Source organism: Saccopteryx bilineata, chromosome 5 (genome assembly GCF_036850765.1).
Source record: "Saccopteryx bilineata isolate mSacBil1 chromosome 5, mSacBil1_pri_phased_curated, whole genome shotgun sequence".
In the NCBI taxonomy this organism is placed as follows: domain Eukaryota; kingdom Metazoa; phylum Chordata; class Mammalia; order Chiroptera; family Emballonuridae; genus Saccopteryx; species Saccopteryx bilineata.
Window position 1 is genome coordinate 108,446,496 of NC_089494.1, and position 23,120 is coordinate 108,469,615.

Sequence of the window (23,120 nt, forward strand, 5' to 3'; positions counted from 1 at the left end):
CTTGAAGGGAACACCAAGAAAGACTCGGCAACTAGTGTGCACATTGTAGGAGTTCTCATTAATCACACTCGGCCTTTTTGTGTTGAGTTTCCTTGAGAAGTACCCAGGTCTGTGAGCCTGGAAGTTATGCTGCCCTCTTCCTACTTGTCCTGCAGGAGAAGAGCACCCCAGAAACCCAGCATCACAGAGACTGTCTCGGCTGACTCTGCAGAACTCAGCAGACCCTGGCCCCAAGAGTGGGCCCGGCGCTCGCAAGTTTGATGGAGCTCCCTCACATTTCCCACGAAGTGCATTTCATTACTTGCTGGAGGAAAAACAAAAACTAAATCACAAGGAAAATAAAGGAAATAAATAGGCTTTCCTCTCTCTTTTTAAATGCCCTGGTGGTGACCCTACTAAGAGAAAATTATTTTGGATAAAAAATTGATTCAAATTATAATTACTGAAAGACTGAGAAAATATTTGAGGCTCTTTACTATGGCAGTGAGAAATCTTTCTTCAGTCACTCAGTTAAGAAGGGGACCCAGCCAAGCCCTTGTGGATGTTCATGTACAATGACCGCTCAGACATGGACAGTCCCCTGGAATAAATCTATGAGGACAGATTACTGGGTCTGTCTCCAACAGGTCCTCTTTGTCCTTGCCATGACCGCTGAGGCATGGCAAGGAAGTGGGTTTTACACTTGAAGCTTTTCTTTTTAAAAACTTTTTATTTCATAATAAAGAAAATACTTGTTCATCACAGAAAATTTGGCCAAAATTATACATATTAAGCAAAAAGGAAAGCATATCACTTAGATTCTCATTACCTGAAAAGAACTCAAATTTAAGAAGCATTTACCTTGTGCTAAGCACAAATTTAGATACATTACATACACTATTTCATTCTTCTTACACAATCTCTCTGAGTTTATGCAATTTAGGGTCAGAGAGGTTAGTTATCTACCTGAGGCACACAGCTATTAAAGGCAAGGTAAAAAAAAGGAACACATTGCTATGAAATTCTAAGTTCTATACTCTCCTTTTTATACAATCCTGTTCTCATTCTCAAACATCTAGTAGTACTCATCAAAAGCTGTGACTGCCTTAGCATATTGACTGAACTCTACCTTACACATGCTGACAGAGTGTCAGATGCCTCATCCTTGGCCACCACGTTCTTTGCTACACAGGCATTCCCAGTTCCCAGGAAAGAGCAATGATTGCGACAAAAGACTAGGGGTTGCTGACAGAGGACCTGTTCTCCGAACCTCCATCACTGCCAACACCACCAGCCCAACGAGCTAGAGACGGGGTCTGGGAGGCAGGGTGGCGAGGTCGCGGCTGACTTTCCCTCCATCATAGTTCCACGTCCCAGCAGCCATGGGACTCCAGAGAACGGGGTGATGGCCACCACCCAGGTTAGAAGCAGGGGACAAAGAGGACCTGTTGGAGACAGACCCAGTAATCTGTCCTCATAGATTTATTCCAGGGGACTGTCCAGTTCTGGCCAAGGCAAAGTAGCATTTCTTTTTTGTTTTATTTTTGTTTTGTTTTTGTCTTGATGCCTTTTCTCTAGTGAAAGATGCTATACAGAGGAACCAATTGCTTTCACTTATTCCTAATTACCACTGACTTATTACCAATTAGACAGATTACACTTACAAATCCAAATATTGAATAAATCCTGCTAACAAGTGAGTCTAATCAGCATTTGAAACACTGGTCTATAGCCACCAGGCTGGTAGGACCCCCTGGCTCTGGGGAAATGTGATATCACTTCCTGTCCAGGCATAAGAGCCCCCAGTGTGCTTTTTCTAGTCCTGCCCTGCGACACATGGACACTGGCTCCAGTCGTTCCTGGGACACAGGAAAACTGGCTCCCATCGTTCCTGGGGCACACGGAAACTGGCTCCAGTCGTTCCTGGGACACATGGAAACTGGCTCCCATCATTCCTGGGACACATGGAAACTGGCTCCCGTTGTTCCTGGGACACAGGGAAACTGGCTCCTATCATTCCTGGGACACATGGAAACTGGCTCCCATCGTTCCTGGGACACACGGAAACTGGCTCCCGTCGTCCCTGGGACACACGGAAACTGGCTCCCGTCGTCCCTGGGACACACGGAAACTGGCTCCCGTCGTCCCTGGGACACAGGGAAACTGGCTCCCGTCGTCCCTGGGACACATGGAAACTGGCTCCTGTCGTCCCTGGGACACACGGAAACTGGCTCCCGTCGTTCCTGGGACACACGGACACTGGCTCCCGTCGTTCCTGGGACACACGGAAACTGGCTCCCGTCATTCCTGGGACACACGGACACTGGCTCCCGTCGTTCCTGGGACACATAGAAACTGGCTCCCGTCATTCCTGGGACACACGGAAACTGGCTCCCGTCGTCCCTGGGACACATGAAAACTGGCTCCCGTCGTTCCTGGGACACACGGACTCTGGCTCCCATCGTTCCTGGGACACATAGAAACTGGCTCCCATCGTTTGAAAGACAAAATCCATAAGACAATAAGAACATGCCAGGCTGGCTCTGGTAGCACAGTGGCTAAAGCATTGACCTGGAAGGCTGAGGTTGCCAGTTCAAAAGCCTGGGCTTGCCGGGTTAGGACACGTAAGAGAAGCAACTACTATGAGTTGGTGCTTCCCACTCTCCCCGCCCCCATCCTTTCTCTAAAACAATAAAAACTTAAAAAATTAAGAGACTGTGCCAGGATACTCAAGGTCACCTCTATGTTGGGAAATTTGCTAGAAGAACTCCTGACACTCAGCATGTTGTACTCATGGCTATGATTTATTAATGAAATGTAGAAAGGACATGCAACCCATCAAAAGGGAAAAAGACACAGATGGGATGTGGGGGTACAGGCTCCTTCTGTCCCCCCACCCACCTGACAAGGGGTCACACAGAGCCTGCTCTTCCTCCAGCAACAAAGTGCAGCAGCCTTCCCAGGGAAGTTACCTAAAGACTGAGAGTCCAAGGTTCTTATTGGGAGCTAGTCACAGGGGCATCCTCTGTCCAGTATATACCCAAATCCCAGACTTCCATAAGGAAAGCAAGTATTTGACATAAACCATCCTGTTTGAATAAGAATTCTGGACACAGTAAACCATCCTCTTCAGTTAGGGAAGAATGGGAACCCTACTGAAACCCAAGTTCCCAGATGCCAGCTAATGATCAAATTTCAAGCAGGCCTTTCCAAGGATAGCAGATTCAGGTCTACTTTGTTAAACTTCTCTGGCACAAACTAAACACCAGCAGCCTGTATTTACATACAGCCAAGGAGGGGGAAACCGATCCATTCAACATGTTACTCCTCACAGGTATGCTCACTTGATAAGGTATGCGGGTCAAGTCTTCAATAACAAGAACTATGTCATTTTTTAAAAATTTAACATCTAGCCTGACCAGGTGGTGGTGCAGTGGATAGAGTGTCCAACTGGGATGCCGAAGGCCCAAGTTCAAAACCCTGAGGTCACCAGCTTGAGTGTGGGCTCAACTGGTTTGAGCAAAGCTCACCAGCTTGGACCCAAGGCCACTGGTTTGAGCAAGGGGTCACTCGGTCTGCTGTAGCTTCTGGTCAAGGCACATATGAGAAAGCAATCAATGAACAACTAAGCTGTCGCAACGAAGAATTGATGCTTCTCATCTCCCTTCCTGTCTGGTCTCTCTGTCCCTCTCTGTCTCTGTTACAGAAAAACAAACAAAAAATTTTAACATCTATCTCACCAGCTGGAATCTGGGTTGACTTTGTGAATTCCTTGGACCAATAGATTGTGGCAGAAGTGACACTGTATAGTGTCCAGACCCAAGGACTTAAGAAACCTTGCAATTCCTGCCTTCACCACTTTGAGCTATCCTGAGACTACTGTATAAAAGAAGCCGGTCTGGCTTCTCAGGGACAGAGAAAAATGGTGTCCCTGGCTGGAACCAGCACCAGCTCCCAGACACCTGGAGCCCGTTCGGGTTCTTCTAGCCCTGCCCCTCCTGTAGCTGAATGAGAGAGCCCTGGGGAAACCAGCAGAGCAGTGAACTAGTAAACAACAGTACCATGAGGAATAAGAAGTCTGGTTTTAAGCTAGTACATTTTGGAGTGGTTTGTTATGCAGCACCATGTAACTGACGATAATGGGGCTTGTTTTAATTGAGTCTTTCTCTGCACTCCTGACAAGTTCTTATTCTATCAACCAAGTTTAACTTTTCAAAGTAGATCCTCCACCTCCTCTTTTTACCTCTCTGTGCCGCTTTTCTCTGTTTTCCATGTTCTAAACCAAAACTGGTTCATGAACTCAGTTAATAGGACAAGACCTATTTTATCAGGGTGGGAGGGAAATGGGAGGTAGGGAAGGGATACCAGAGAAGACAAAGAAAATATACATACTCTCTGGAAGACAATATCAATAAGTCCTGTCACTATCACCAAACAAGAGAAGAATCAGAGAATCTATGTTCCTCTGGGGACCTCTGATCACCCCCAGCTGCCTTGCACATGGGAAGAGCCTCAGATGGTCTCCTTTTCATTCATTTTTCTTCCTTCAGAGCACTTACTTCCAGTTATCATTATAGTTCCTCTTATTTGCCTATTTTCTGCCCACAGCCACCCCCACCCCCACAATATGTTGTAAGCCTCAGCAACCAAAGGGTTTTCCCCGTCTGTCTCCCAGGGATTCCACCACCTGGAACAGTGCCTGGTACCCAGCAGAGGCTCCCAAAGAAGTGCTGGTTGAATGAATAAACAAATGAGTGAACTGACCGGTGAATAAATTAATGAACAGAGTACTTTTCTGGAAATGAGTCTATGCTAACTTTAGACTTGGAGGAAAAAAATAGGAAGAAAAGCTGAAAGAAGCAGAATAATATTACTGATGTAAACTTTACCCAAATAAACTTACAGCCTAAACCCAAGTAAAGATGATCATAATATTAGTATTTACAGCATGCAACAGGGACTATTCTAAAAGCTGTACATACACTAACTTTTCCTCCTCACAATATCCCTATGAGGTAAGCAGTTTTCTTAATATCATCTTCGTTTCAGAAATGAGGAAACTAATGCATGGAGAGGGAAAGTGATGTGCCTAACGTCACCCAGATAATGACCAAGACAGACTGTCCGTCTTAGAGTCTATGCTATTAATCACGTGTTACACAGCCTCTTAAAGACAAGTCAGCCAAGCCTGACCAGTGGTGGAGCTGTGGATAGGGCATTGAGCTAGGATGCTGAGGACCCAGGTTTGAAACTCTGAGGTCACCAGCTTGCATGGGATCATCAGCATGATCCCAAGGTTGCTGGCCTGAGCCCGAGGTCGTTGGCTTTAGCAAGGGGTCACCCCCAAGGCACGTATGAGAAGCAATCAATGAACAACTAAGCTGTTGCAACTCCAAGTTGATGCTTCCCATCTCTCTACCTTTCTATCTCTGTCTCTATTTAAAAAAAAATAAAATAAAAGGAAAAGAAAAAAAGATAAGTCAGCCAAGACCAAAATATAAAAACCAAACAAACAAATAAATATAGGTGGAAAGTGTTGGAGAAAATAGAGGGGGAGAAGCAGTTTGTGTCATTGTGGCTAAGACCTAAAATTAAGGCTCAGTACTAGGTGCTTTCTCTCAGCAAACAACCCTTTAACAAATGGACCAGGTGCAGTTCCTGCTTATCCCTGAGTCATGGGTCTCGGTTCTGTGCCAGCTGCCATTATTCAAACAAGCCAGTCACATCCTCCTGCAAGAACCAAGGGGCACTCCTCTCTCTTGATTGTCACCCTCCTTATCCTCAGCTTCACTTTCTGTGGTTTTAGTTACCCACGGTCAACCATGGTCCAAAAATAGTAAATGGGAATTCCAGGAATAAACAGTTCAAAAGTTTTAAATTGTGCAGTTTCCTGAGTAGTGTGATGAATTCTCAGCTGTCCCATCCGAGACACAGTTGTCGCTTTGCCCAGCATCTCCACGCTGCATACAATTCCCTGTCCACTAGGCATGTAGGCCTCTCAGTTATCAGATCCGCTGTCCCAGTATCACAGTGCTTGTGTCAAGTCAACCTTATTTTATTTAATAATAGCCCCAAGCACAAGAGTAGTGACACTGGCAATTCAGATGTGCCAAAGAGGAGCAATAAACGGTTTCCTTTTAACTGAAAGGTATGTATGTGTAGGAAATAACATACCGTGTATAGGCTGTGGTGCTCCCCGCAGCTTCAGGCATCCCCTGGGGGACTTGGAACACGTGCCCCACAGACAAAGGGAGATAACCCTGCTATGGAGTCCGCCTGCCACAGCCCCTGGTTGGTCCTTCTGTTCCTGAGTATGACTGTGTGTGGCCCTAAGTGGCAGGCAATGTCCTCCCTCCCCCTCGCCTGTGAGCATATGTGACTATAGACTGCTGCTGCTCTTGGCTTTTTAGTTTCAGGGATCCCTCCTCACGAAGGAGGTGAATATGAGGCAATTGAAACAGTAGCGAGAATAAATTACAGAAGGAAATGGTAGATGGACCTGTGATGACCTAACAGCCTTGCACCTTGGCCCCAGCCAGCCTGACTGTGGTTTGTGCCCACAGGTGGCCCACTAATGTAAGAAGGGTCAGAAAATATTCAGAGTTTCCACTAACTTGTGTACGGCTCCCCCTAGTGTGGTCCCAAGTCTTCCAAACCCCTTGGTCCATCAGCATGCCTGTCACCAGGGAGAGCCTGAGCACAGGAGCCTAAAGGATGTTTACTGAGTTAATGCAGCAACAGGCTCTAATACCGTGGTCAGTAAATGCTCTGTGATTACGCTCTTTGCAAATATGCCACTGCTATAAAATGGTTATGCGGTAAATACTTATAACAAAAAGCAAGAAATGAAATTGTATGTGCAATATATATAGTTTTCACTGGGGGTTTTTTTTTTAAAGCTAAATGTTTGAGGAAAACAACCAGGAGGCCACAGACCAAAATAATTACAGCAGTTGTGTTAGCGGGCTGAGGTTATTTCAACATTTCTTGTTCTTGTTATTTTCAAAATTTTCTGAAATGTGGCATGCTGCTTTCAAAATTGAAAATGTATCAATACTTACTAATATGTTTAAGTAAGCTCCTCTTAGGCTGGAATTAATGTTATAACAACTTTTTACATGGCATTACCGCTAGCATGAGACTAGGCATTTAGCAGGTACTTAGTAAAAATCTACTAGTATTAACTCAAGAGAAAGAGAGGGCATTAATACTCCATGGAAATGACTCAAAGGAGAGCTATGAGTTAAAGGCTCTAGACTGAGCTCTGTCCAGAGCTACTTTGTAACTATAGTCAAGACACTTTATCAGCATCTCACTGTCTTCATCTGTGGAATGAGAATAATGCCCACAAGTATCCCACATTATTATTCTAGGGCAAGAGTTGTCCAAGGAGCCAGGTAGTTCTGGGGTTTTCTGGGCAGGGTCAGCAGCACTGCTCCTCATCACCCCAACTACTCCTCCCAAAACCTGGTGCCGGTCCAGCCTCCCAGATGCTCTCCTCTCTCCAGGCCCTTCCCCTGCCCAGTGTGCACTGCCTGGGCCACTGAGTTCCAGGATTCCCGTGCCCGGTGTGCACTGCCTGGGCCGATGAGTTCCAGGATTCCCCTGCCCGGTGTGCACTGCCTGGGCCGATGAGTTCCAGGATTCCCCTGCCCGGTGTGCGCTGCCTGGGCCACTGAGTTCCAGGATTCCCCTGCCCGGTGTGCACTGCCTGGGCCGATGAGTTCCAGGATTCCCCTGCCCGGTGTGCACTGCCTGGGCCACACTGAGTTCCAGGATTCCCCTGCCCGGTGTGCACTGCCTGGGCCGATAAGTTCCAGGATTCCCCTGCCCGGTGTGCGCTGCCTGGACCACACTGAGTTCCAGGATCCCCCTGCCCGGTGTGCGCTGCCTGGACCACACTGAGTTCCAGGATCCCCCTGCCCGGTGTGCGCTGCCTGGACCACACTGAGTTCCAGGATCCCCCTGCCCGGTGTGCTCTGCCTGGGCCACTGAGTTCCAGGATTCCCCTGCCCGGTGTGCACTGCCTGGACCACACTGAGTTCCAGGATCCCCCTGCCCGGTGTGCGCTGCCTGGACCACACTGAGTTCCAGGATCCCCCTGCCCGGTGTGCGCTGCCTGGACCACACTGAGTTCCAGGATCTCCCTGCCCGGTGTGCGCTGCCTGGACCACACTGAGTTCCAGGATCCCCCTGCCCGGTGTGCGCTGCCTGGGCCACTGAGTTCCAGGATTCCCCTGCCCGGTGTGCACTGCCTGGACCACACTGAGTTCCAGGATCCCCCTGCCCGGTGTGCGCTGCCTGGACCACACTGAGTTCCAGGATCCCCCTGCCCGGTGTGCGCTGCCTGGACCACACTGAGTTCCAGGATTCCCCTGCCCGGTGTGCGCTGCCTGGACCACACTGAGTTCCAGGATCCCCCTGCCCGGTGTGCGCTGCCTGGACCACACTGAGTTCCAGGATCCCCCTGCCCGGTGTGCGCTGCCTGGGCCACTGAGTTCCAGGATTCCCCTGCCCGGTGTGCACTGCCTGGACCACACTGAGTTCCAGGATCCCCCTGCCCGGTGTGCGCTGCCTGGACCACACTGAGTTCCAGGATCCCCCTGCCCGGTGTGCGCTGCCTGGACCACACTGAGTTCCAGGATCTCCCTGCCCGGTGTGCGCTGCCTGGACCACACTGAGTTCCAGGATCCCCCTGCCCGGTGTGCGCTGCCTGGGCCACTGAGTTCCAGGATTCCCCTGCCCGGTGTGCACTGCCTGGACCACACTGAGTTCCAGGATCCCCCTGCCCGGTGTGCGCTGCCTGGACCACACTGAGTTCCAGGATTCCCCTGCCCGGTGTGCGCTGCCTGGACCACACTGAGTTCCAGGATCCCCCTGCCCGGTGTGCGCTGCCTGGACCACACTGAGTTCCAGGATCCCCCTGCCCGGTGTGCGCTGCCTGGACCACACTGAGTTCCAGGATTCCCCTGCCCGGTGTGCGCTGCCTGGGCCACTGAGTTCCAGGATTCCCCTGCCCGGTGTGCACTGCCTGGGCCACTGAGTTCCAGGATTCCCCTGCCCGGTGTGCGCTGCCTGGGCCACTGAGTTCCAGGATTCCCGTGCCCGGTGTGCACTGCCTGGGCCACTGAGTTCCAGGATTCCCGTGCCCGGTGTGCACTGCCTGGGCCGATGAGTTCCAGGATTCCCCTGCCCGGTGTGCGCTGCCTGGGCCACTGAGTTCCAGGATTCCCCTGCCTGGTGTGCACTGCCTGGGCCACTGAGTTCCAGGATTCCCCTGCCTGGTGTGCACTGCCTGGGCCACTGAGTTCCAGGATTCCTCTGCCCAGTGTGCACTGCCTGGGCCGATGAGTTCCAGGATTCCCCTGCCCGGTGTGCACTGCCTGGGCCGATGAGTTCCAGGATTCCCCTGCCCGGTGTGCACTGCCTGGGCCGATGAGTTCCAGGATTCCCCTGCCCGGTGTGCACTGCCTGGGCCGATGAGTTCCAGGATTCCCCTGCCCGGTGTGCACTGCCTGGGCCGATGAGTTCCAGGATGTCCCTGGCAGCCTCTTCTGGGTGTGCTGCCCTGTACACCCCAAGCCTTGACCTAGAGCAAGCCCCTACCCAAAGTCGGCTGTGCTCTGCAGTTATGCCTCTCGATCACATCTGGAGTTATTGTGCTAGGTGCCTTACTGGTACTAAATAAAATTCAAAAGACTAGAGTTTCAGCAACAGAGAAGTTAAAGGTATAACTGAGTGCCACTGAGTGCCAGGATTCCCCTGACCGGTGTGCGCTGCCTGGGCCACTGAGTTCCAGGATTCCCGTGCCCGGTGTGCACTGCCTGGGCCACTGAATTCCAGGATTCCCCTGCCCGGTGTGCACTGCCTGGGCCACTGAGTGCCAGGATGCCCCTGCCTGGTGTGCACTGCCTGGGCCACTGAGTTCCAGGATTCCCATGCCCGGTGTGCACTGCCTGGGCCGATGAGTTCCAGGATTCCCCTGCCCGGTGTGCGCTGCCTGGGCCACTGAGTTCCAGGATTCCCCTGCCCGGTGTGCACTGCCTGGGCCGATGAGTTCCAAGATTCCCCTGCCCGGTATGCACTGCCTGGGCCGATGAGTTCCAGGATTCCCCTGCCCGGTGTGCACTGCCTGGGCCACACTGAGTTCCAGGATTCCCCTGCCCGGTGTGCACTGCCTGGGCCGATAAGTTCCAGGATTCCCCTGCCCGGTGTGCGCTGCCTGGACCACACTGAGTTCCAGGATCCCCCTGCCCGGTGTGCGCTGCCTGGACCACACTGAGTTCCAGGATCCCCCTGCCCGGTGTGCGCTGCCTGGGCCGATGAGTTCCAGGATTCCCCTGCCCGGTGTGCGCTGCCTGGGCCACTGAGTTCCAGGATTCCCCTGCCCGGTGTGCACTGCCTGGGCCACTGAGTTCCAGGATTCCCCTGCCCGGTGTGCGCTGCCTGGGCCGATGAGTTCCAGGATTCCCCTGCCTGGTGTGCGCTGCCTGGGCCACTGAGTTCCAGGATTCCCCTGCCTGGTGTGCACTGCCTGGGCCACTGAGTTCCAGGATTCCCCTGCCTGGTGTGCACTGCCTGGGCCACTGAGTTCCAGGATTCCTCTGCCCAGTGTGCACTGCCTGGGCCACTGAGTTCCAGGATTCCCCTGCCCGGTGTGCGCTGCCTGGGCCGATGAGTTCCAGGATTCCCCTGCCCGGTGTGCACTGCCTGGGCCGATGAGTTCCAGGATGTCCCTGGCAGCCTCTTCTGGGTGTGCTGCCCTGTACACCCCAAGCCTTGACCTAGAGCAAGCCCCTACCCAAAGTCGGCTGTGCTCTGCAGTTATGCCTCTCGATCACATCTGGAGTTATTGTGCTAGGTGCCTTACTGGTACTAAATAAAATTCAAAAGACTAGAGTTTCAGCAACAGAGAAGTTAAAGGTATAACTGAGTGCCACTGAGTGCCAGGATTCCCCTGACCGGTGTGCGCTGCCTGGGCCACTGAGTTCCAGGATTCCCGTGCCCGGTGTGCACTGCCTGGGCCACTGAATTCCAGGATTCCCCTGCCCGGTGTGCACTGCCTGGGCCACTGAGTGCCAGGATGCCCCTGCCTGGTGTGCACTGCCTGGGCCACTGAGTTCCAGGATTCCCATGCCCGGTGTGCACTGCCTGGGCCGATGAGTTCCAGGATGTCCCTGCCTGGTGTGCACTGCCTGGGCCACTGAGTTCCAGGATTCCCCTGCCCGGTGTGCACTGCCTGGGCCGATGAGTTCCAGGATTCCCATGCCCGGTGTGCACTGCCTGGGCCACTGAGTTCCAGGATTCCTCTGCCCAGTGTGCACTGCCTGGGCCGATGAGTTCCAGGATTCCCCTGCCCGGTGTGCACTGCCTGGGCCGATGAGTTCCAGGATTCCCGTGCCCGGTGTGCACTGCCTGGGCCACACTGAGTTCCAGGATTCCCCTGCCCGGTGTGCACTGCCTGGGCCACTGAGTTCCAGGACTCCCCTGCTTGGTGTGCACTGCCTGGGCCGATGAGTTCCAGGATGTCCCTGGCAGCCTCTTCTGGGTGTGCTGCCCTGTACACCCCAAGCCTTGACCTAGAGCAAGCCCCTACCCAAAGTCGGCTGTGCTCTGCAGTTATGCCTCTTGATCACATCTGGAGTTATTGTGCTAGGTGCCTTACTGGTACTAAATAAAATTCAAAAGACTAGAGTTTCAGCAACAGAGAAGTTAAAGGTATAAAAGGGAAAAAAAAAGACAGAGAATGAAATTATCGGCCGAGTTTTCAAATCGATCATATTTTAAGCATACCTTCCCAGAAATTGAAAATTAACCTTTCCCCTCCACTTTTTTCTTATTTAGAGAAGCAAGGATTATCCCATTCATTCTTCAACTGGTTGAGGTCAAGGAGGCTGCTCTGTTTTGAAAGTACCACTTACAGTTTTCTACCTCTTTATCATATTTGGACATCTCAGCTTGAGTGCAGTCTCATTGATTGGTGTCAAATGCACATGTTCCATTCTGCTCCAGTGGCTCCATTTTCCCTAAAATAGTGTCTTCTCCCTCTACTCAGCCCAGCCCAGCCATGAAGCCTGACTTTAACATGAGATGCCCTTCAGAGATATCAGACCCCTCCATCAGAGTGTCCATCTGTGGTCTGGATTTCCATATGAAAGGCGAGAGCAATAAAGCTGCCTGGAAAAACACAGAACGTGTGTCACCTTGAATAAGTCACTCTCTTCTCTGCGCCTGCTTCCTACAGCGGAAGCATGGGTCTTGGAGTACATCAGCCTGGGTGTGCGTGGGGCTGGAAATGGGGAGATGCATTTCTAAGGGGTTTTACCAGGATTACTTGGAGGTTTTACGCTTGTTAGTTTGTGTATTTGCTTTTAAAACTAACTACCTTGCAGTTCCAGGTTTTGAAATGCCTGTATCTAAGGAATGCTGAGAGCCTCTGCGAGAATCATTGACCTGGTGTGTCCCTTTACTTTTAGGTCTGACACTCTGGAACATGACTAAGAAAAATCATCACATAATGACAAAGGCGCCACCTAGGGGGCATGGTTTTAAAAGGAACACTGACTTACATAATCCCCAGGACATTGGCTAATGTTATCTAAATTCAAGGAGAGCCTGACCCACAGCTCTTTATCAGATGTGTTAGGAAGTCTTCATGACTGAGTATATGTCACATCTAATACATGCCAAATACACAGCTCATTCAGTAAGAATGCCCGAGAAGAGAATATACAATCTCATAGGTCATGAAGCACAATGTAAGTATTCCAAATATCTCAGCAAACTGTAAAGTAAGGAGAGCACCCATGAGCGTGAATGTGGCAGTTACTCCATGGAATCACAGGGGTGAGTAGTGGAGAGGACATAAAGTGCTCAGACCCCATGCTGTGCCTCCAAATGCCCGGATTTATTAATGACGTACTCAGACACGTAGATAGATGGTGTGACACAAGGCAGGAGATGCTACGCTCTGAACTATGCACACAGTGGGGACTTAGAGGCAGACGTCCAGGGTTAGGCTTTCTGGGGACAAAGACTGTGATGTTACTTGAAAACCTGGAAAGGACCAGAAAGGGAGAGGAAAACGGCTGCTTCCTGGGGAAGAGTGTGGGAAAACAGGTTGTGTGAACGAAGAAAGGGGTTGCTCAGACAGGCTGAGTCCCTCCCTGCCGAATGTGGCAGCACACAATTAGTATCCACTCTTCCCTTCTCAACAAGATCCATGGAACAAGAGACACAAACACAACTTCTGCCCTTGATAAACCCAGGAGGCATGGAACAGTGATCATAAGTAGGTAGAGCAGAGACCAGAGCAGAGGACACCTGCCACCCAGAAGGAGCAGGGAAGGTTCTCACAAGGGTGAGTAGCATACCCAGCAGAGGAGAATGAAAATCCTTGTTTTGAACAATGGGAATAGGCTACAAACGCTGTCAGCCTGAAATGGGCCAAGTTTTATTCCAAGGAGCAAAGAGGACGGGTTGAATAAGGAGCCACACAGACATGGCATGTGTACAGAAAGATGTCTTTTCACGGGACAAGGAGGGAGAGACACCTGGCACTGTAAACAGCCCCACAATTGCTGGTGTTTAGTGGCTAAATGGCGGTGAAGGCTAAGAAACTCACATGAAACACTGGAATGAAGGAAAACTCCTCCTTAAATACTGATCTCTTCCCTGCACAAACCTTTTACAAATTACAAATAGATGGTCTGGGAAAAAAAGTTTTAATTAATTCTAAACTAAATCATCAAAAATGAACTAGGACCAGCTCTATAAAAAATATTCTAAGAAAAATAAGAAAAAGAACAGGAAATATAACTGCAAAGACTATTTTCCAGGAAAATATTCCATGGAATATATACAAAAAACATAACTACTTTGCCATGAATTTTAAAAAATTAATGAAGCAATCACATACTCACACATTCACACACACACACACACACAGCAGATATATAAGAGCTCATGGAAAATGTGAAGACAGAGAAGACTTTGAAACAAAAGATAGCAGAAATTTTTTTAAAAAGTGAGATTTAAAAAAATAAAACCATTATAGAAATAAAGGCAAAGTTAAAAGCAAAATAAGGAAAACAAGACACTCCTAAGAATACAGAAAGGGAAAAAAAAGATATTAAAATAAATAAAGAGCTTAGACTAAAGAGAAAATGATCAATAAAGAAGACTAGCAAAAACAAAAAAGAGTATTTAAATATGTGATTTAATAAGTTCTTCCCCCAAATAAATAAAGACTTAAGTACATTGGCATTGGTGTCCAATGCACACCTTTCATTCTGCTCCAATGGCTCCATTTTTCCTGAAATAGTCATGGAGTATCCAAGAAAATAATGGACAAACATGATCTGATACATTTATAAGGCTTCATAAAGAAAGAACTTTTGGGCAGCCAATCACACCTTACTGATGATGGAATAAAAGAGATTGGCCTCAGATTTTACCACTGCATTATTCACAGCTATAAGCTAGTTTTGCAGCTAGTCTTCCAAAAAAAAAAAACAGTGTAACTCAAGAATTTTATACCCCCAAAACTATCATTCATTGTAATAAGGAACTAAGACTTTTAAACATGCAAAAATTTAAAACACTTTATTCCCATGAGCCTATCTTAAAGAAACTATTAGAGAAAGAACTTTCCCCCTGCCCAAGAGATGAACAGAAAACAATGGCAAGACATGGACCACAGCAAGGTGCTTGCCAGAGGGAAAGGGGGGCGGAGACAGAAGAGGGGAAGAGGGTAAAGGGGGATAAATGCTGAAGGAAGGAGACTTGAATTTGGGTAGTAAACACAAAATTCAGTATATAGATGATGTATTATAAAATTGTACACCTGATACCCATGTAGTTTCATTAACCAATGCCACCCCAATAAATTCAATAAATTTTTTTTTAATTCATTAAAATAAAAGAAGACAATAGCAAAGGCCTTGGGAGGAACACTAAATCTATTTAAGTGTAGGATTAAGACTAAAATAAATTGAGATTTATGATTTTTTTAAAATGGCTGTAAATATTATAAAACCAGACAGTGTAGATCTAATACAACTAACGGAGGGGTAAGAGGAAGAAGCTACCGTTCATCATCTTCTGAACGTGAATGGTAAAAAGATATCATTAGAAGCTGATAAACATAATTATTTGAAGGCACGATGAGAGGAAAGGAGGGAGAAGGGTGTATAGGAGAGAGTTAATCCGACAGCCTTCCTCCCACTCAGTCTGCTGACCAGCTGGCCTCATAGAATCACCTCTTACCTAGCTACTTCCTGCCCCAGGCACTCAAAATATTTACCTACCCACTCATGCATTCATTCAACAAATATTTTGTACCTAACGTGTCAGCACTGAGAACAGGGCAACGAACAAAACGAACAAGGGTCCTGCCCATGGCACAAACAGGCATTTAATGGGGGAGACACATTATAAACAAATAGCTGTGTAATACAGTGCCAAGAAGTGATGAGTATTATGAAGAAAAATAAAGCAAGGTGGGGACAGAGAGCGATGGGAGGGTAGTGGTGAGAAAGAGTCAGAGGCCAGAAAAAAAGATGAGTAAGCCATGTGAAGAGCAGAGGGCAAAGCCTTCCAGGAAGATGAACAGCAAAATGTGGAGGCAGATAGGGATCTGGCCAGCAAGCTAGTCAGGCCCAGAGTTCAGGTAGCTTGCTTTCTGTCCTTACATGGAGGGAGTGTTTTACTCCCCACTGGACAGCTGATCCTTACACACACACACACACACACACACACACGCATGCACAAGCATGAGCACTTACACACACATGTATGCGTGTACACACACATGCATGCGTGTACACACACCCTCCACGGCGGCAGTCTCACTTCACTCCCAGGCCTCCCTGGGTCCCACTCTGGGAAATGGCCTCCTGGACGCCTCCACTGTGTCCTCATCACCTCTGTCCAAGCCCGCTGGGGCAGCTCATGGTCTCCCCATTCCTTTTATTTTGGCCTCTACCTGTGAGCACTAGAAAAAGCTAAAATTTGGGTCGAAAGCCAGAGAACTCAAGCAAATATGGCAAACCAAGTGAAATTGTGAAGGAAAATTCAGGCATCTTTCACCAAATCAGTTCCTCAGTGTTTCATAAGCAAACTAAAAACTAAACTCCACACTCTGCTGGAGCTATCCAAAGCCTCGGAGTCAGAGGCTCCAATTAAAATGAAATGGTGGGCTGTTGCTGATCTCAGTTAGGTCAGCTGGCAGGTAGAGAGGGGAGAAGTTCAAATACAACACAGAAAGCTCTCTTGTCTCTTCTCCTCTCAGGTGGCAATCAATTTAGTATCTGTCCTCTAGACACCTACCAGCACTGAGCAGCCTGGATGGGGCTTCAGAGGGTATAGGCAAAGGAAGTGGAAGGGAGGAGTACACAATTATGGAAAGGCTGCCAGGTGTCTCGCTGTGCCAGGGACGCTATGCATGCCTTCCTGCCGACCTTCTATAAACCCCAGGCATAGACAGTAACAAGGCAGGTAAGAGAATGGAGGTTCACAAGGTTAACGTGTCGTAAAAGGCACAAACCTCACAGCTGAGCTCCTGTAATCAAACGTCCATTGCAAAGTAGGGTCAGCAGAAAGACAGAGGCCAAGCCCATTTTACTTTGGGGTCCTATGAAACACAACTGCCAGGGGATGGCTGCAGAGCATACAACACTCCCGGCCATTTGCTTTGCATGAATCCTGTGCTGGTCGGGGGTAGAGGCCTCAGCACGCACAGCAACTACCTCCAGACAGGGGCGTTCCATCTAGACACCTGTCAAACAGCTTTGATCCCAGCACATTCTTGCAAATCCCAGTCCCAGAGCTCGTCCTGTCAGGCCTTCCTTAGCCACGCCAGGACCTGGGCCATGAACAAAGGGTGCTAAAACTGACGAAGGACAGTGGGGGTGCTGCCAGCGTCAGGCCACACAGCCCGCTGCAGCAAGGTGGCAGACAAAATTCTGTCATTGATCCTGTCCACCTGGGCTGCTTTCTCTGTTTTCCAAACTCTCTGAGTCAGCCCAGCCACTGTTGCCTGAAAGATTATGAGAGGCTTCTGTAGGTTTAGACTTGAGGTGGGGTGACGCTAGAAGGTTTAGGGGAAAAAAAAAGAAGTAGGGATTATGGGGGGAAATGGGTCTCTAGGAGAAGAGAAAATAGTTCCATGAGTCCTGTATAGTCTAGCCAGAAGGCAGACAGAAAATGATAATAAATGCTAATTATCTTGGACTGCTGTAAAACACTTGTACAAAAAGGATCAGTGCTTCGTTAAAAACACACTGGCTCTCAGTGTAATTGAGGAGCAAAGCATTGAAGTGACATGTTTTTGAAAAGTAAAAATAATAAAAAAAAAAAGGCTGATGAGAAGCCCTTGAACCCAAGATAACCAAATAGAAATTCAAATAGCTCATTTAAAGAAGAGAGCACTGGAGGCCCTGGCCGGTTGGCTCAGTGGTAGAGCGTCGGCCTGGCGTGCAGGAGTCCAGGGTTCGATTCCTGGCCAGGGCACACAGGAGAAGCGCCCATCTACTTCTCCATCCCTCCCCCTCTCCTTCCTCTCTGTCTCTCTCTTCCCCTCCCACAGCCGAGGCTCCATTGGAGCAAAGTTTGCCCGGGGAACTGGGGATAGCTCTGTGGCCTCTGCCTCAGGTGTTAGAATGGCTCTGGATGCAACAGAGCGATGCCCCAGATGGGCAGAGCATCGCCCCCTGGTGGGCATGCCGGGTGGATCCCGGTCAGGCGCATGCTGGAGTCTGTCTGACTGACTCCCTGTTTCCAATTTCAGAAAAATATAAAAAAGAAAAAGAAAAAAAAAGAAGAGAGCACTGGAGACAAAGCTTTGGTTGGGGAGGAAGACGTTTTGCAGAAACTGTGTGTCCTAATGGAAGCTTTGGCTCCAGTCACGGCCTGCCTGCTATTACGCATATGCTCAATTATTTATTTTGCATAAACTTAATGTTTTCCTGAAATTTGCACCACTCCATATAACAAAGGACTTACTTTCTTTCCATTTCACCATGGAGGGCACCGGAATGGTGTCTGGGGCTGCACTGTCTGGGCAGAAAGGGAGAAAAATCCATTTCAGATTTCTTCAGTGAGATTGGGCCACCTGCTTAAAAGGGAACAATGTTCACAGGGTACCTACAGGTGAGCTGGTGGCTGTTGGCACAGAACGGAAGAGCAGTGCCATTTACTGACTGATGAAATATGAAATAAAGTGTGCCGAAGTTGCCAGACGTTTTCACCTGGTGGGTCTCTGCCTTAGTAAACACTCTCCAGAAGGAGAAATGTCAAGAGAAAGATGGGACACAGGAACAAGGGGAGAGAGAGGTTCGCCGGCTCACTGGGCAGCAGCAGACCCAGCGTAGCTGTGGGTTAGGGTGGGGAGTCAGGCTCGGCACCCAGCTGTCAGTCAGCAAATCTCATCTCATCCATGGAGCACATAGTTAGAGGTTTCCTTTGCCCAAGCAAAAATCCAGACTCCCAAACAAACTTTAGAAAAAGGCTTTCCTATCTTTTTGTCTTTCTGCCATCAATTGCCTCCCTCTTGGCTAAAAAGTGAGATCCAAAGCTGTCCACACAGCTCACTGTCTACATGAGCAAGACTTTACTCTCCCATCCTCATAGTTATGATCCTATCATTCCAGAATACTCTTGATCAGGCAAGTAACTTGATTGTTCATTATAAGAACTTCCTGAAAGACCCATTAACTCTTTCATAGAAAGAATTCATCAACAGACAGTTCCCACCCCATAGTTCTCTGGATCCCGTGCCTCAGAGATCCTTGTCTTACTGCTTTCCTCAATCCTAAACTGTTACAATAGGACCCTTACCCATCCTAATCGAGTCCCCTCTTTGAAACAGCTAGACCTGCCTGAAACCACACTCCCACTTCTCAGCAAACTCCAGCCATGCCTTCCCATTCTGGAACCCCCCACGGTTGTGCAGTGTCGTTCTCCCTTATTGCACAAATAATAAACTCAGCTTTGTCTTTTCAACAGATTGCATTGTGCTGGTGATATGTAGAGATTAGACATTCAAAAATAAATTAAAGTTTAACAGCTTTATCAAAAAAGGCAAACCACGCTGGCTCTGGACGGTTGGCTCAGTAGTAGAGCATTGGCCTGGTGTAAGGACATCCCAGGTTCAGTTTCCGGTCAGGGCACAGGAGAAATGACCATTTGCTTCTCCTCTCCTCCCCTTACGCTTCCCCTCCTGCAGCCATGGCTCCGTAGATCAAATGAATTGGCCCTGGGCACTGAGGCTGGCTCTGTAGCCTCTGCCTCAGGCACTAAAAATAGTGCAGTTGCCAAGAGACTGAGCACAGCCCACATCACCCTTAGGGGGCTTGCCTGGCGAATCTTGGTCAGGGCACATGTGGAAGCCTGTCTCTCTGCCTCCCTTCCTCTCACTTAAAAAAAAAAGCCAAACCATACTCTTTCTACTCTGATATTCTGAAGATATTTTTTATGAATTCTTCTCTACTTCAATCCTGCAAGCATCTGGAACACCTGCAATGTTCTATTTGAGGCTCTGAGAGAGGTCTCCTGTTTTCAAGCAGTTTTGTGTCTAATTAGGACATGTAACCTGTTGAGACATTTGTGACCCTTGGACTGTGGTCAGACCAGCAGCTGAGGATCTCTACAAGCAAGAGAGTGGAAAGTGGGCTTCAGCAAAAATGACAGTCTAGAATAAAATAAATATCCGAAGCTTTAGAAAATTCAAATGGCATGTTGTTGGTATCAAAGCCCAGCTGGAACTGTGAGCCAACGCTTCTGTGTTCCGCTCAAGTTTGGCTTCTGTTTCTGAAAGAGCTGTCAGCTCCTTGGTGTTGTACAAACTTTCTTTGTCTCCTGATAGTGATGAGGCCCTGGAAGAACAGGTGTTGTCTTTAAATCATCTTTTGCTTTGTATGGGTTGAATCTGCTGTGTCCAGGACTTGGGAGGTACTGGTAGGTATTTGATGAAAGACTGGCGGGATAGGCAGAGGTAGAGGCTGGGTTCAGAGACCAGGCTGGAAATCACTGCAACAGCCTGGATACTCAAATTCTGCCAGTGAACAGGTTACAACCAGAGTTGCAAAATTCAGTACCTCCTCTGTCCAGGCTTTGTGGTACTTTGTTTCATGCGCTTACATCGTCCTCCCGACACCCCTGGGACCGGAATCAGGTCATCTCTTTGCTTATAAACAAAACATATGCTCAGGCCGAAACATGCTGCTTTGCCTCTCAGTCCCATTACACACACTGTGCTAGAGAGCCACCCGCAACACTCGCCTCCTTCTCTCCCCTGCCCGCCTCCCCACGCCAGCCACCCAACCTGCCTCCCCACTCCATTCCTCTTCTGCCCCATCCTTCCTCCACTACCAGGTTCCATTCCACCTCCATTTCTCCCCTCTTCCATTTCTGACCCCCCAATCCATTCCTGCCCACATCCCACCTTCATTCCTGCTACCTGACTCCAACTTTCCTTTACACTTAGCTTGGGCAGCATCTCCTCCAGAAGTCTGCCAGTGCCCAGGCAGAGATAAGAAAATCATTTCTCTGGGGGAATTCTAGCATCACTGGGCTGTAAGTTCCACAAGGCAAGGGTTTTTTCCACTTTTTTCTCTCTCATATTCCTGGCACCTAGCACAGCGCCTGGTACACACAGGAACACGGTCGAAACGCTGAAGCACGAGTGCCTCGTGGCCCCTCCCCACAACTCTGTGTCGGCGCTTTCTGTTCTGAGCTGTAGCATCTGGCTTCTCTCTGTGTCCACCTATCCCATTAAACTAGAAGGAAATAGAAAGTGGAGGCCATTCCTTGATCTATTTGTGTCTGGGAGGTCCAGCACCTCCCAGCACGGGGAGTAATGTGTAATGGGGGAGAGGGTGAAAGGGTGACTGCGGCATGTCAGCCTGTGCTGGGAGCTCGTTACAGATTCCCAATAAAAATGTATGTATTGCTCCAGTCTAGAGGTCTCTACACCAATTCAGAGATTTTTGTAAATCTGATTTAAAAACTGCTTTAATCCAGTAACTATAACTTCCCTATCATTTCAGTACAGTAAGTTCCCAAGTTACAAACATCCAGCTTACATACAACTTACACTTACAAACAGAGCACCATAATGGCTATTGGTAATCAACTGCAGTTGGACATCAGTGAAAATGACATCATAGAGTTACTCAACTCCCACAGCAAAGAACTGACCCATGAAGACCTTATGGAACTAAAGCAGCAGATGACAGCACTTAGGGAAGAAAACGGGGAATTAAAAACTTCAGAAACAAAAAAGTTTTCTACAGAAGAGTTAGCCAATGCTTTTCATCTCATTGAAGCAGGAATGGCAAAGTTAGAGCTCAAGATCCTGATCCAGAGAGGTTCGTTAAGGTTTACTGTGCAGCCACTGAAGGCCCGGGATGCTACAGGGCCATTTATGATGAGAGAAAGAAAAGCTCTGCACGAGCCTCCCTGATGCCTACCTACTTCAAGCCCCTGACTCCAGCAGCAGAATCAAACCCCGACTCTCTACCACCAGTCCCGGCCTCTCCGGCAAGTCCATCATCTTCTGCATCATCCAAGATTGTTTAAGGTTGTATTTGAAAATGTTTAAGTATTTATATACAGAGAAAGGTAAAAATAAACACTATGTTAAGACAAACACCTGTCTAAGTTGCATTTAACAGGGAAACGTACCTATTTTAACTTAGATACAAATTCAACTTAAGAACAAACTTACAGAACCTGTCTCATTCATAACCCGAGGACTGCCCATACTTGCCCACACGCTTTCAAAGGAGTCATAACTTTGCACCAACCCCTTCCTCAAAGCACCCCTACACTGCCTGGTTTGCCATCCCTCCCGAGTGTCCCTGTGCTGGTCCCTGCAACTGAACACACACATGGTGGCAGTAGTAAGCGAGGCCACACCAGCCGTGTCCTCCTGAGGCTCCCCCGGACCACTGTCCTCCACCTCCCATCAGTGCCTGGGGCTTCCCTTGACTGCTTCCTGCTACAGATACCAGCAGTGGTGACTTTTTTAACTTAGACATTTCTAGAAGGCACATCATCACAAAGCAAACCTCATTTCTCCACCGGGGGGAGTGTTTATTAAAGACTTACATTTCATTTCATGCTCTCTGAGAACAAATTAGTGAAAAATAAATCACAGGTATAACCAAAAATTTGTCAGAAAGTCAAAGACACAATGATAAATCTCTGTGCACAGTTTAAAAGCCTCTTAAAACGATGACAGAAAAGACCTAGAAACAGGCCTGTGTAACCAGTATACATCAACTATACATCCAGGTCTACACATCAGGCTTCATACATCAATGTTAAGTCTATTATATCATAAAATTGGACCTACAGTAAATATGCTAACTCTAACACGTGTATTCATTAATTAAACTTTTGATTACCAAGTCATTTCCTTTGCCCAGTTGAAATCAGCACAGCTTTTAAGGAGTGATTTGGATGCCACAGAACTAATAAAAACCCAAAGCTCTCTCAGGGGCATAAACTAGTCCCCTCTTCTGTTCTCAAATTCCATGGAACAGAAAGGCATTTAAAACCATTCCACTGTATTATCCAGACTCTCAAAATGGAAATTATAGGGACTCTGCAAACACAGAAAAAAATACGGCATGACATTTAAAAGAAAAAAGCAGAATATAAATAATATATACACATGCGGATTGGAATAATGCAATACTGTATGTAAGTCAATATGTCACAGTAAACAATTGTGTCAGGATGATGAATCATGAACGATTTTAACTGACTATTTTACAATTTTAGAAAAACTATAATATTGCCATCCAACTTTTAAAAGGGGGAGGTCAGGGGGTAGGAGGGTTACTGGAATAACAAGATGGACCTTAGAGCTGTGACCTAAGAGTGCAAATCATCGCAGTCCCGGTCAATGGGATGTAGCCCATGCAAAGATTCGTTTTCCTGTTGTAAAGACTGACTCAACATTTTACTCACTAGATCCTTCCTGATATTCTCAGTTTATTCTAACATGGAAGGGCCCCTGCTACTCCGAACTAAAAAATTACAGCGAAGCCAAAGCAAACAGGAGAAACAAGCCATTCTCTCTTCCATCCCACTTTATCGGTGGCAGCTTTGAAAAAATGACCAGCCATAAAATG

At 48.2% G+C, this 23,120-nt stretch overlaps 1 protein-coding gene across 2 annotated transcripts in view; it reads right to left on the reverse strand.

Annotated features, from left to right (window-relative positions):
* The window catches only part of GPR39 (G protein-coupled receptor 39), a 252,325-nt gene that overhangs the window by 198,945 nt on the left and 30,260 nt on the right, over positions 1–23,120 (reverse strand). Inside the window, exon 2 of one of the 2 annotated variants that reach the window (XM_066233492.1) lies at positions 743–2,446. The exons of the other annotated variant lie outside the window; for it this stretch is intronic. Within the exon in view, the coding sequence (XP_066089589.1) occupies positions 1,929–2,446 (518 nt within the window). The 3' untranslated portion in view covers positions 743–1,928. Of the gene's footprint in view, positions 1–742; positions 2,447–23,120 lie in introns of those variants that run through there. 2 annotated transcript variants of the gene reach the window in all.